This window comes from Myxine glutinosa, chromosome 13, assembly GCF_964187855.1.
Source record: "Myxine glutinosa chromosome 13, kmMyxGlut1.1, whole genome shotgun sequence".
In the NCBI taxonomy this organism is placed as follows: domain Eukaryota; kingdom Metazoa; phylum Chordata; class Myxini; order Myxiniformes; family Myxinidae; genus Myxine; species Myxine glutinosa.
Window position 1 is genome coordinate 55,214,273 of NC_136273.1, and position 15,601 is coordinate 55,229,873.

General features: G+C 40.1%; 1 protein-coding gene across 2 annotated transcripts in view; it reads left to right on the plus strand.

Moving 5' to 3' along the window:
• The window catches only part of LOC137419035 (LIM/homeobox protein Lhx9-like), a 212,661-nt gene that overhangs the window by 173,671 nt on the left and 23,389 nt on the right, over positions 1–15,601 (plus strand). For both annotated transcript variants that reach the window (XM_078767524.1, XM_078767523.1), the window contains exon 4: positions 9,393–9,589. In XM_078767524.1, coding sequence (XP_078623650.1) covers positions 9,393–9,589 — 197 coding nt within the window. The remainder of the gene's footprint in view (positions 1–9,392; positions 9,590–15,601) is intronic.

The window sequence follows — 15,601 nt, forward strand, 5'->3', positions numbered from 1 at the left end:
GAGAACCTCGTCCCTTCCGGTCACACTTTGCCTATCGGCCGGCCTCGAAGACCGAAATTGTGACGGTGTCACCCGAAAAATTTGAAATTACGAAATTTGAAAAAATTTGAAAAAAAAAAGTTACGGAATTTCAAGTGGCCCAATCTATCTATAATTCCATTAATCTCTGTGTGTATGTGTGTATGTGTGTATGTGTGTTTGTATGTTTGTCTGTGACCGCTGTTTCTCGACAACTACCGGTCCGATATACTTGAAACTTGCCAGGTATATTGCTGGGGACCCGAGGATGTGCCTTTTCAAGGTTTGAAATTAATCGGACAAGTAGTTACCGAGCTATGGCGATTTCTTTACCAAACACCGCAAGCCGTTCGCTTTGGACCAAACCATTTCATGTAAATAGAGGGGGGGGGTTCTGTGGTCGTTGCGAATGGACCAAACCATTCATGTAAATAGAGGGGGGGGGGGGTTCTGTGGTCGTTACTGCCACGTGGTTTCAAAGTTTTTTTTTGTTGTTGTTGTTTGCACGCATGTTTTTTTGCACCCACGTACGGGCACGCCCTAGGATGTTTACACACACACACCCCTACACAAATTTTTTTTTTTTTTTTTTTGGCAAGGAACGGGCACCCACGTACGGGCACGTCCTAGCTTATATATAGTACGGGCATGCCCTAGTATCTGAAAATGTTCGCAACATATTAATGTACATTTGTGCCAAATTTGGTGCTTGTATCACAAAATGCACAATTCTTTTGAATATTTGGGCTAAGCCGCCCCACTAGTCTGTGTCTGTTTGTTTGTTTGGGAACAGGATATCTCAAAATGTGGATGGATTCGCCCGAAATTTACTGAGGTTGGGTATGCGTCTTGGACGAAATGATTAGATTTTGGTGAAGATCTGGATCTGGATCTGAGAAATGTTTAACTGATTCCTCACAATTGAGTGATCGGGCAAAAACCAATATAAAGCAGGATATCTCAAAAAGTTATGGATGGATTCAGAGGAAACGTGTTGGTCAGGTTGGGTGTGTGACGAGGAAGATTTGATTCAATTTTGGTGAATATCCGGATGCGAGTTTTTTATATGTTTAAGTGATTCTTCACCATTAAGAGATAGGGCTAAAAACAATATAAAGCAGGATATCTCAAAAAGTTGTGGACGGATTCGGACGAAACTTGGCGGATGCTTTGGGTGGGTGACAACAATAAGCTGATAAGAATTTTGTTAAGGTCTGGTTGCAGATCCGGCCTATCAGTGGGATACTAAACGTAAACTGTTCAGCCTAGCGGAAGTATGCGCTCGACCGAGTGCAGTTCTAGTTCCTTGTGTGTTTCACATTGAACCTGAAATATTTATCGATCTTTTACATTTATCAGTGACTGCACCAAATATACTTTATTTTCATATGCAAATGAGCTACTATGACTACTACTACTACTACTTCAACGGCCGCAATTATTCACACCTTCCTGTGGGTTATGCCAGGAAAGTATTTGCACAATCTTTGGTAAACTGACATCTACAGGCTTGTGGTTGGATTGTACATGACTTGGACCGGAATTTGTAATTTGTTCAGGTTGCCGGTGATACTCGCCTACTCTTCACAAATAACCCCTGGGATATTTAATGTCGACCAACTAATGCCGGATTATGGACGAACAGCTTAACGTACATCCAAACAATGTAGTCACGTCAGGAATGAAATCCAGACTAAACTCAAAGGTAAGTGTATGACCCCTGCAGTCTCCTGTTGTACCCAATATGAGCTACATTCATAACTAGAACGCCACTCAGTAGAGCGCATACTCCCGCCGTGGGTCAAGTTGGAATAATACGTTTTCTTTAACATCCCCTCTCCCCAAAACAATAAATGAAAAAGAAAGTAAGCCCTAACTGTCAGAGAATTTATTTTGATACATCTCGGAATTAGAGGAGAAAAACATCATTTAAGAATAAGAACTAGAATGCCACTCAGTAGAGCGCATACTCCCGCTGTGGGTCTAGTTGGAATAGTACGATTTCACAAAAGTTTGAGGGAGTAGTTCAGTGACAACACAAGACAAGACAACACAAGACAGACACTGCACAGATTATATATATATATATATATATATATATATATATATATATATATATATATATATATATATATATATATATATAGAATATAATGTTTTAAAAAATGGGCCCTATCTTCCAATGGTAAAAAAATCCTTCAAAAGATTCCTGGATCTGGAATAATATCCTGAGCTTCACCAAAAACTAATAAATTCTTCCTTATCCCAAGGGCAATCATACCACCAACTTTCATCCAAATCCGTTCTGAACTTTTCCAGATATCTTGTTCACGAACACACACACACACACACACACACACACACACACACACACACACACACACACACACACACACACACACACACACACACACACACACACACACACACACACACACACACAGACGGACGGACACGATCGAATGCATTACTCCCTGGCGGGAGGAAAAATACACGACTATCATTCAGTAAGGAAATTATCCATCACACCGGCGGGGGATTCCTAAACGCACTACTGAATTGGCAACAGACATCATGTGATTTCTTTATGACTTTCATGCATTCTACATCTCCCAATATTAAAACTAGGTCAACGTCAGAGGTGGCTCACATTTGAGACTTGGTTCTATTTGTGAGAATCTTGGGCCTAAAGCTTTCCAGGTTGACCCCATAGAAATCTGAGAATAATCGTGGCTATTACAGATGAAGTGATAGCATGTGAAACTAGAACGGCACTCATTAGAGAGCATACCTTCGCCAGGTGAACAGTTTACGTTTTGTATCCCAGAGTAGACCAGAAAATCACAAAAAAAAAATCACATTTAATCAAAATCATCCGTCCACAACTTTTTGAGATATCCTGCTATATTTATTAGTATATATATGCTATATATATATGCTATATATAGATATACAGGGTGATTGAAAAGTAACTCCCTATTTTAAAATATTTAGAAATTATTTATTTATTGTAATATGTTTCTCAAATTTTTAGTGTTTGTTCCTTAATGTATGAGAATTTAATCTGTGTTGGTTTTTTTTCAGATTATGTTTTGTTTGAAATTCGGAAGCCCTACAAACATGGCTGGACGTCTTACCCTGCAGGAGCGTGCCCAGCTAGCGGCACGTTACGAAGTTTGGAAATCCGTTGTTCAAGTGCAAAGATGGTGCAGGACCATTAAAGGAGCACATGCTCAAGTTGAGGCAAAGACGATCAAGAATTGTCATGCAAAACTCATGGCTACACGATCTGTATCTGATACTCGAAGAAGCGGTCGCCCTTCCAAGTCCAGTGACCCGGAGACAGTGCAAGCAGTTCAGGAAATGTTTACACATAGCCCAAGAAAGTCAATTCGACAAGCAGCAAGGGAAAGTGGGCTCTCCTTTTACACAGTACGAACTGTGCTCAAAAAGGAGCTTAAATGGCATGCTTGGAAGCCGCACTACTGTCAAGCACTCTCTGCTGAAGACTGCGACATTCGCATGGAGTTTGGGGAGGTGATGCTGGCTTGGTATGAAGATTGGTCTGATCTCTTTAAAAATATCCTCTGGTCTGATGAAGCGGTATTTCACATCGGTGGGTTTGTGAACCGTCACAACTGCTATTACTGGGCAGGAGAAGATCCTCGTGTTATTTCTGAAAAAACGCAATATCGGCCCAAGGTAACGGTGTGGTGTGGAATGACTTCGGAAAGGATTGTAGGTCCCTTCATTCTTCGCGATACCATGAATGCCAAAAGGTACCTCACCATGCTGCAAGACGAAATCTGGCCAATTATCAGTGCTTCGGAGAATGTTGAAGATTTGATTTTCATGCAAGATGGCGCTCCTCCACATTTTGCTATTGTTGTTCGTGAATGGCTGAATGCCCACTTCCCTGGGAGATGGATGGGTCGTCGTGGTCCGTATGAGTGGCCAGCCAGGAGCCCTGACTTAACACCATGTGACTTTTTTCTTTGGGGTTGGGTAAAAGAGCAAGTCTACTGTACCAAACCAACGACTTTGGAAGAACTTGAAGGGCGAATACGAGAAGTTATGTCTTCCATCCCACAAGAGTTCCTGGTGAAATCAGTTGACGCGGTTCCCGGGCGGCTTGAGAAGCTGGTGGCGAATTCTGGTACCCATATCGAATTTTAAATAAAACTTCATGCTATACGCTTTCTTCTTATATCCATTTCCTGTAAAAATTATAGTTAAGAAATAAATTATAAGTATTTTAAAATAGGGAGTTACTTTTCAATCACCCTGTATATATGTTTGAGATATCCTCCTATTGACCCTATCTTCCTATGGTGAAGAATCGCTTTAAAAATTCTACTAGCCGGATCTGGATCCGGATCTTCATCAAAAATTAATCTATTCTTCCTCGTCACAAACACACAACCTGTCCACCAAGTTTCGTCCAAATCCGTCGATAACTTTGAGATATCCTGCTATATGTTAGTTTTAGCCCTATTACTCAATGGTGAAGAATCACTTAAAAATTAAATAATTCTCATATGCGAATCCATATTCAGATCTTCACCAAAATCGAATTGAATTGACCTTGTCAGACACCCAAAATGTCCACCAAGTTTCGTCCAAATCCGTCGATAACGTTTTGAGATAACCTGCTATGTATTGTTTTTGGCTCTATCTCGCAATGGTGAAGAATCACTTTGAAATTAAATAAATCTCATATGCGAATCCATATTCAGATCTTCATCAAAATCGAATCGAATCGTCCTTGTCAGACACCCAACCGGTCCACCAAGTTTCGTCCAAATCCGTCCACAACTCTTTGAGATATCCTGTTATGTATCGTTTTTGGCTCTATCTCCCAATGGTGAAGAATCACTTAAACAATTCTAGTATCCGGTTCCGAATCCGGATATTTACCAAAGTCTAATCATTTCGTCCTTGTCACATACGCTACATCTCTGCCAAATTTTGTCCGAATCCATCCACAACTTTGAGATATTTTGTTCACAAACAAACAACCAGACAAACGGACAGACAGACAGGGGTGAAAACATAACCTCCATCCACCTTTGGTGGCGGAGGTAATTAATATGGCGTTACCTTTCGCGGGCTCCATCAGGTGGGAAATAGCATACACAAGTAGTGCATTGAGCTTGTTTTGGAATATTACAGCCCATTATTTTGGAATATTTCGCGGGCTCCATCCTGTTGATTTAATTTGTGATGTCGCTGAACCCATTTAAATACCACCTGTAGGTGCATTGTTATACTCTCTGGCTCCGACAATGACTGCTTTTCCCTTTGCATCTCAATATACAAAAGGCTAATCTACATGTAGTGTACTGTCTGTCAATTAAGGGCCCAGTACTCCTGCCTATTTTGAATTCTCACTTTGCCTTCCATAAACAGCTAGTGCATGAACTGGATAGGATTGGTAGGATGATCCCTCACAAGTCATTCAGATATGCTGAGCTCTCAATATCTGGTTTCGGTGTATCTTTTTGTGTTCACCATAATCACATTATAGCTTGAGCGAGTCAAGTCAGTGAGATTGGAAATATTTATATGGAAGTTTGCAAACATATTCTGTGTAGTCTCATAAAAGTGTACCAACTCTGCTGTGGAGCAATTACAATGGTATTCTTGTGCGTGTACATTATCTATAACCCTATTTGTGAACGTCTGTTTGTTCGATTGTGCCTCATGGACAGCCTAAGGAAGTGACTTGGAGAGGGAAAAAGGGGTTCTTGGGGGGGTAACCTTTCACTACAAAAAACATGGGCACATCAGATTTAGACTAGGGGCGTGGCTTCCTGTGACATTAAAGAAACCCACAAACAAACAAAAAATTCTGAAAAAAGCCCACTAAACTAAATTGCGTGACTGACTATTTTCCGGGCAACGCCGGGTAACTCTTCTAGTATACAACTAAGTATTGGTATTAAATACATAACGTACTGCATTTTATAAATTGTATTACAAGGTATGAAATTTACTGTGAATGTTTCTTATTTAACGTGTTGTACAAGTTAACGGTTAATTGTTGTCATTATAAGCCTAAGGTGCAGTTTTGATGAGGCCATCAAAATCCTATTCATTTTTCTGGGTTGCAAAAATGAAATATTTTTTTAAAGGTGTCATCGTTTCTCTTGAACTCGGCCATTTACGAAAATTATTGAAAGTGTATATGCATGTATGTGTGTGTGTATATATATATATATATATATATATATATATATATATATATATATATATATTGTTACGGTCCGCGGTTAAGGATGTTGTTTGCCGAGCGAAGGCACCGCGACCTAACAGTTTCCCCGATTCACCCAGACGTTGGCCGTATCGCGCCACAGCTATTCAATCAGGGAAAAGACAAAGACGACGGATGTGAAGAAAAGGAATAAGAAGACGAAACAAAGGTTGAAAATACTACTAAATTTATTTACTATTTACAGGCTCAAAATAACCAAGGAGAAGGAAAGATAATAAAATAATATACAGAAGCTTTTAGAGACACAGGGAAAATACTAGCTTATACAGACTTAATTACCTACCCCGGACAGAACAAACAAAACAAACTCACGTACGCAAATGGGGAACTTGCAGGCAGGAATGGCTGGAGGAAGGCACGGAGCTGGCTGGAGTTTGATCCCGCACGGGACGTCGGGCTGGACCTCGACGGCCGCCGATGCCACCGATCCTGTCGTGTGCACGGGGTAACGGGTCGGAGCTGCTTGGTGGAGCCAAGCCAACGCTGCTGGTGGGGGGTCTGGTGTGACGGGTTCTCTCTCCCTCTCTCACTAACTCCAGGACTCTGTCTTAGTCCAACTCTTCCTCAGCACCGACAACTCAACGCAACCCCTCCACTCTACGCAACCACTGACCACCACTGACGACCAACCCAGCTCTGACCAAAAACCACACACTCAGCTCTTGTCATTGCTCATCTCGTAAAAGCTCATCCCTCTTCTCATCTCATCTGCCTTGGACCTTTTTGCCACTCTCCTTTGGGGAATGTCCCGCGTCGGGTTATATAGGCCCCGCCCCTCAACCTTCGCGAACCTCCTTGATGTTTCTCGCCACACCCTCTCCAAGTCCAACCCCTTGTTCGTGGTTGGTTGAGTGGGGCTGACTCACTCCTCCCCTCTATGACGAGGTGGGGACCCGCCTTTCTTCCCCAACCCTGCCTCGTGGTCAATGGCGGCAATTGGAGGGGATGTAATTGCCAATTTGAGGCTTGGCCATTACGAACGGGGAAATGGAGGTTTTGGGAATGGGAATGAAGGGAATCTATCTCTCACTTGGTACAATGGAGTGTCATGTTAATGGACGACAAGGCCTTACCCTAAAACACATAATAAGGATATAAGCTACTGAACAAGGGTTTTATCGTGTCCTTCAATGTGTGTGCTTTATGGAATTAACTACCGGGACGCCCTTTTAACCTTTACACAACACTGGAGGCAGGAGGGCCAGAATAAAGCAATAATAAAAATAAAGCACACAATAAAAAAAATACAATCCTCATATCCGCAACACTATACATACACTTTCAATAATTTTCGTAAATGGCCGAGTGTATATATATATTGTCCTGTCAGCCCAGCGGTTAAAACCACTGGGTGATGAATAGCCATAACGGTCCTTAATTCCAAGGCGTGTAGCCGAAACTGGCAGTTGGTCCGTCGCGCGCGAGTGAGGGAACCAAAGCGCTTACCTGGACGGAAGCCACATGGGTTTATTCTCGAAACCACAGAACAAATAAACAACACAACAAATAAAATGCCACAATAATTAATTTAATGAAATAAAGCATGGCAAAATAAAGGTTGAGGTAAAGTAAATATTCACTCCTTTGAGGGACTCTCTAGCAGACTCAAAAACACACAAGGGGAAAGACAAGATAAAATAATCTTGTCTTCTCTGGTCGGCTGCCATTCAGCTTGCTCAACGAGATTGTTGAATGAAGTCGAAAGTACAGAGTGGCTCGAAGCCGCTTGCATGGGAAACGAGGCAGCAATGGCGCGGAGTCGCTCTCCACAGCGCCACGTACGTGAGGTAATTCATGCGGACGGTCCTCTTTCGGTCCCCACTCCGTCCGAAGAGCCAAGAGCCCCACAAACCGCCACTAACACCTCCTCCTCCCGATCACAAAAGTTCCACACCGCTCTCTCTCTCAGCACCAGTGCACCGAGCCAGAAGAGCCAGCACAAAAGTGACTGAGCTAGTACAAAGACCCTGAGAGAGAGAGAGAGAGAGAGAGAGAGAGAGAGAGAGAGAGAGAGAGAGAGAGAGTCAGCGATTCTTCTTCTTTCTGCTCCAAGCTCGAACCGTCTGTCACATCACACCGTCCAATCGCCCGAGCTCCGTCGAATCACTCCACGTCTCCACGACCAATGATGAAGCTCGGGGCATGGCCTGTCGGTTATGATAGTTTGGAGGGGGGCTTATTTGCCGATCGCTCTGCCTGCTTGCAGGGGGCGATTGTTGTTATTATTGTTGTTGTAACGAACGTGAGTTTTTATGTCCAGCCTTGTTATAATTGTAAAAATTTAGGGAAAACCACAGGGAGCAATCACAGACTGTGGAAAACGAACTTTAATTCCTACCTAGTTAACATAGCTCCACCCCCCCTTCCCCGACCCCCATGTGAAGACACATAAGCAATCTTAAGCGCCAGTTTCCCGACTTAATACATCGAGATGTCTCCTACGCATCCATGGTCCATGCTACACCTATACGATACTACCTGTTCTATGGTATTTCATCATTTTCCCCCACAAACATAACAATATATATATATATATATACATACATGTATATAGATGAACCCCCAGAAAATGATGCAGCCAAGCAGTCATAGGCTGTATACGAATAAATAATTAAATAAATAACCAAGTACTTCACGAATAAATAAGTAAATAAATAAATAATAACCAAGTACTTTCTCTGCAAAATGAAAACATGCAATCTTCATAATTATCCAAAATATGATTACGGTATTTAACCGACAAACTCATTGGCTTAGCATTGTAAACCTCAGGCTTCCAACATGTCACCAAGATGCTCATCATTGTTTGATAAACATAACTGGACAGCAAGCGGAAAAATCTTAAAAGCTACAAAAAAAATAAGTAAATGCATGCTTACAACGATTTACATGTAATGTAAGTAGGAACATCGTTTTGTTTTTGTGTTTGAGGGAATGTGAGAGGTACAGCACTGGGAAGCAGTGGCATCAAATCGGCCATGCGACTCATGACACCTGTCCACCCCCTCTTCCTATTTGTACCGACAACGTGGGAAGCTTCTGTTATCCCCCAGGCCTTCTCAGCATGTGCTCATCTCGCTGTTCCACACCCATACCCCAGTCGGATGTGCAGACGCTGTAGGACTGGATGCTGCACATGCATTCTCAACGCCGCAGAAGAGCAAGCGCATGCGCACCTCGTTCAAGCACCACCAGCTGCGCACCATGAAGTCTTTCTTTGCTCTCAATCATAACCCTGACGCCAAGGACTTGAAGCAGCTGTCACAGAAAACCGGCCTTACCAAGAGAGTCCTGCAGGTGTGTTGGTTATCCTTGTTGTTTGTTGAGGGTTATGAGTGTTCATGTAGGGTAGAAAATAGCTTGAATGGTGATATAACCTTAGAAAAGTTTACGATAAGCAAGTGTTTACCCCCCTGCACCTCATTTAGGATTTAAGTCACAAACATAAATGGATGGAGAAAGGGCATTTCTGCTGATGAAACATTTATTTGACAAAGGAACGGAAATGCTCAGGTTTTTAAAGAGGAAAAACCCTGAAAATACAAGCTGGTTGTGATGATAATTTCGTGTTCGAGAAACATTAGCGAGTGAAGGAAGACACTGTCTATAGATATACGTGAAGTGCACAGCATACTGCGGTTCATTTATTAAGTAGAATGAAAATAGTCTTGCTGTTGAAGACTAGTTTCGATCTGCGTCAGCAGACAGGTAGAAGAATGGACGAAATCATCAGGACGTTAATTGATGTATGCTAACCATCGTGGAAAGCAATGAGCTCACATTTCGAGCATTAACCCTTCGTCAGACCAAAAGAGCAGCTGCAGTGTCTTCAGAAAGTATTCACAGCCCTTGACTTTTTCACATTTTGTTGTATTACAGCCTGAATTTAAAATGGATTAAATTGAGATATTTTTTGGTCACTGATATACACATAATACCCCATAATGCCAAAGTGAAAAAATTTAAATTGAAATCTTTACAAAATAATAAAAAATTAAATGCAGATGTATCCAATTTACATGAGTATTGAACCCCCCTCCCTCCTCCCCGAGTCAATAATTCGTAGAAGCGCCTTTGGCAGTGATTACAGCTTCGAGTCTTCTTGGGTATGTCTGTATCAGCTTTGCAAGTCTGGATTTGGGGAGTTTCTCCCATTCTGCTTTGCAGATTTGCTCAACTCTGTCAATTTGGATGGTGAGCGTCGGTAAACAGCAATCTTCAAGTCTTTCCACAGATTCTCAGTGGGATTAAAGTCTCGGCTTTAGCTGGGCCACTCAAGGACTTTCACATTCTTGTTCTGAAGACATTTCAGTGTTGCTTTCGCTGTTTGCTTGGAGTCATTGTCCTGTTGGAACATATATCTTCGCTGCAGTCCAAGGTCTTTTGCACTCTGAAGCAGGTTCTCCTCAAGGATTTGCCTGTATTTGTCTCCATCCATTGTTCCCTCCATTGTTACAAGTGTCCCAGTCCCTGCCGTTGAAAAGCATCCCCATGGCATGATGCTGCCACCACCATGCTTCACGGTAAGGATGGTGTCAAATTGGTGATGAGCCTCACGGTAAGGATGCTGTCCGATGGGTGATGAGCTGTGCTCGGTTTCCGCCAGATGTAGCATTTTGCATTCAGGCCAAAGAGTTCAATTTTTGTCTCATCAGACCACAGAAGCTTTTGCCTCATGCTCTCAGAGTCTTTCACGTGTATTCTTGGAAATTCCACGTGTGCTATCATGTGCCTTTTTCTCAGGAGTGGCTTCTGTCTCGCCACTCTCCCATAAAGCCTGAATTTGTGAAGTGCTGCAGAGACTGTTGTCCTCTGGCAGGTTCTCCCATCTCAGCCATGGAACTCTGTAGTTCTGTCAGAGTGGCCATTCGGTTATTGGTCACCTCCCTCACCAAGGGTTTAATACTTAATGACTCAAGACATTTCAGCTTTTCATTTTTAGTTATTTTGTAAAAATTTCTTTAAAAAAAAAAAATTCCACGTTGACATCATGGGGCATTATGTGTAGATTAGTGACAAAAAAAAATCTCAGTTTAATCCATTCTAAATTCAGGCTGTAACACAACAAAATGTGAAAAAGCCAAGGGGTGTGAATACTTTCTGAAGGCACTAAGTAGATGTGGGAGAGTAGAACCAAGTTGGCTCTTTTTCTCCGATGAATAGTTAATGCACGAAACATCAGCTTCTCCATGCTTCTGATGGCAAATAGCAGATCTCACTCAACTTCCTGTTGATTTCATGCAATCATCAAGTCCTCTCTGTGATACACAATGCATTACTTGTTGCAGCAGGACAGGACTGTTTTTGCATATTTTAAGTGTATCACTTATTTTCTAACCCATACCTTCTTCGTGAACATGAGTCCAGGTTGAAAGCTCATCTCCATGACTTCTTCCCATTTTCTCCTAATTGGTGGAACCATCTAGCTTCTCTCCAGTTCTTTCCTTACTTAAGTCATTTAACTTATCAGCAAATAATCACCTGATAACAGACCCTATGGGTTGGCAGGGTGGCTTTGAAGTTTATTTCCTCGACTTTGATCTGTCTAACATTTCTCTATCCAGATATTTTAAAACTTTTATCTTTGTGTTTCGCATCAATGTGTTAAATCAATGTTTCGCATCATCCCTCAGGACGTTAAAAATAATACGATTTCAATGATAAATCAATAATAAATTTAAAAATACGTGTGCAAGAGTATTATACGAGTTAATACATGTAAGTTAAATACGAGTTAAATCGTATAAGTTAAATACGAGTGCAATTGTTTAAAAAAAAAAATCAATGTTTCACATCATCCCTCAGGACGTTAAAAATAATACGAGTGCAAGAATCTGCAACACAGGAGGAGGTGATTAAGCCAATCAAAGCCTGCAATAGTATTAACAACCTATAGTTGTTTGTAAAGGGTAATTCTAAAGGGTAATTCTAAAGGGTAATTCTAAAGGGTAATTCTAAAGGGTAATTCTAAAGGGTAATTCTAAAGGGTAATTCTGAAGGGTAATTCTAAAGTGTAATTCTAAAGGGTAATTCTGAAGGGTAATTCTGAAGGGTAATTCTGAAGGGTAATTCTAAAGGGTAATTCTAAAGTGTAATTCTGAATGGTAATTCTAAAGGGTAATTCTAAAGAGTAATTCTAAAGGGTAATTCTAAAGGGTAATTCTAAAGGGTAACTCTAAAGTGTAATTCTGAAGGGTAATTCTGAAGGGTAATTCTAAAGGGTAATTCTAAAGGGTAATTCTAAAGGGTAATTCTAAAGGGTAATTCTAAAGGGTAATTCTAAAGGGTAATTCTAAAGGGTAATTCTAAAGGGTAATTCTAAAGGGTACTTCTAAAGGGTAATTCTAAAGGGTAATTCCAAAGGGTAATTCTAAAGTGTAATTCTAAAGGGTAATTTTAAAGGGTAATTCTGAAGGGTAATTCTAAAGGGTAATTCTGAAGGGTAATTCTGAAGGGTAATTCTGAAGGGTAATTCTAAAGGGTAATTCGAAAGGGTAATTCTAAAGGGTAATTCTAAAGGGTAATTCCAAAGGGTAATTCTAAAGTGTAATTCTAAAGGGTAATTTTAAAGGGTAATTCTGAAGGGTAATTCTGAAGGGTAATTCTGAAGGGTAATTCTAAAGGGTAATTCTAAAGTGTAATTCTGAATGGTAATTCTGAAGGGTAATTCTAAAGTGTAATTCTGAATGGTAATTCTGAAGGGTAATTCTGAAGGGTAATTCTGAAGGGTAATTCTGAAGGGTAATTCTAAAGTGTAATTCTAAAGGGTAATTCTGAAGGGTAATTCTAAAGGGTAATTCTAAAGTGTAATTCTAAAGGGTAATTCTAAAGTGTAATTCTGAATGGTAATTCTAAAGGGTAATTCTAAAGAGTAATTCTAAAGGGTAATTCTAAAGGATAACTCTAAAGTGTAATTCTGAAGGGTAATTCTGAAGGGTAATTCTAAAGGGTAATTCTAAAGGGTAATTCTAAAGGGTAATTCCAAAGGGTAATTCTAAAGTGTAATTCTAAAGGGTAATTCTAAAGGGTAATTCTAAAGGGTAATTTTAAAGGGTAATTCTGAAGGGTAATTCTAAAGTGTAATTCTAAAGGGTAATTCTGAAGGGTAATTCTAAAGGGTAATTCTAAAGGGTAATTCTAAAGTGTAATTCTAAAGTGTAATTCTAAAGGGTAATTCTGAAGGGTAATTCTAAAGTGTAATTCTAAAGGGTAATTCTGAAGGGTAATTCTAAAGGGTAATTCTAAAGGGTAATTCTAAAGGGTACTTCTAAAGTGTAATTCTAAAGGGTAATTCTAAAAGGGTAATTCTAAAGGGTAATTCTAAAGGGTACTTCTAAAGGGTAATTCTAAAGGGTAATTCCAAAGGGTAATTCTAAAGTGTAATTCTAAAGGGTAATTTTAAAGGGTAATTCTGAAGGGTAATTCTAAAGTGTAATTTTGAAGGGTAATTCTAAAGGGTAATTCTAAAGGGTAATTCTAAAGGGTAATTCTAAAGGGTAATTATAAAGGGTAATTCTAAAGTAACTCTTTCCTCCCTCCCCCATCCTTCCCCCCATGCCTCCTCCCCCCAAGCCCTCTCCCTCCCACACATCTCCCTGCTCTTAGATGTGTTTGTGTGCTTCACCTTCTCTCCCCATCTTGTTTTCCACTCCCGCTTTTTATATATTTTGTTTGTCTGGTTGATTTGTTTGTGAAGTAAATGTCAGCTCTTTCACGAGCCTCGATTCAGTATACAAAAAAAAAAAAAAAAAAAAAAGGGTAATTCTGAAGGGTAATTCTGAAGGGTAATTCTGAAGGGTAATTCTGAAGGGTAATTCTGAAGGGTAATTCTAAAGGGTAATTCTAAAGGGTAATTCTAAAGGGTAATTCTAAAGGGTAATTCGAAAGGGTAATTCTAAAGGGTAATTCTGAAGGGTAATTCTAAAGTGTAATTCTAAAGGGTAATTCTAAAGGGTAATTCTAAAGGGTAATTCTAAAGGGTAATTCGAAAGGGTAATTCTAAAGGGTAATTCTGAAGGGTAATTCTGAAGGGTAATTCTGAAGGGTAATTCTGAAGGGTAATTCTAAAGGGTAATTCTAAAGGGTAATTCTAAAGGGTAATTCGAAAGGGTAATTCTAAAGGGTAATTCTGAAGGGTAATTCTAAAGTGTAATTCTAAAGGGTAATTCGAAAGGGTAATTCTAAAGGGTAATTCTAAAGGGTAATTCTAAAGGGTAATTCTGAAGGGTAATTCTAAAGGGTAATTCTAAAGGGTAATTCTAAAGGGTAATTCTAAAGGGTAATTCTAAAGGGTAATTCGAAAGGGTAATTCTAAAGGGTAATTCTAAAGGGTAATTCTAAAGGGTAATTCGAAAGGGTAATTCTAAAGGGTAATTCTGAAGGGTAATTCTAAAGGGTAATTCTAAAGGGTAATTCTAAAGGGTAATTCTGAAGGGTAATTCTGAAGGGTAATTCTAAAGGGTAATTCTGAAGGGTAATTCTAAAGGGTAATTCTAAAGGGTAATTCTAAAGGGTAATTCTGAAGGGTAATTTTAAAGGGTAATTCTAAAGGGTAATTCTGAAGGGTAATTCTAAAGGGTAATTCTGAAGGGTAATTCTAAAGGGTAATTCTAAAGTGTAATTCTGAAGGGTAATCCTAAGGGGTGATTCTAAAGGGCGATTCTAAAGGGTAATTCTAAAGGGTAATCTTAAGGGGTTCTAAGGGTTCATTCTAATGGGTTCGTTCGTTTCTTGGCTTTGCCTATTTTATATAAAAAATGCCAAACTGAATCGCTTCCTTCGGACACGGGTGCAATTTTTACAAACAACAAACCATATATTTTATCTTTTTGCTCCTACCTCTGTAATCATATTTTTTTGTGCACAAAATCTCTATTAAGGGAAGAGCAAGAGTTCTCATATTAAACTTCCTTCATTGAGATGCAAGGAATTATTTTCATGTGCACTAGCCACGTCAGGCCCATTCCCCCTAACTATTGGCTATTCCTTGCTGTCACGTGTTCCTCTTATTTGGTACCTGCCAGTATTAAGATGAAAATCTTTTAACATCTAATGATGCCTGGCTTCATTCAGTGTCTGAGATGTGCTCCTCTGTTACCCTCTCTATCACAAGAGACAGAACAACAATGAACTCTCGTACAAAGTGTCTCGGAATGCATGGAATCTGTCTTTCGTTTGAAGCCAAGGTTTCTAATCAATTAAAACTACTAGCAATGGTACCCACCCTACGGGCAGGGCTTCAATTTTGCCCAAATGAAAAGGCAAAATATCAGAAATTGAAGGCTTTTTTTATTTTAAACGATATATATA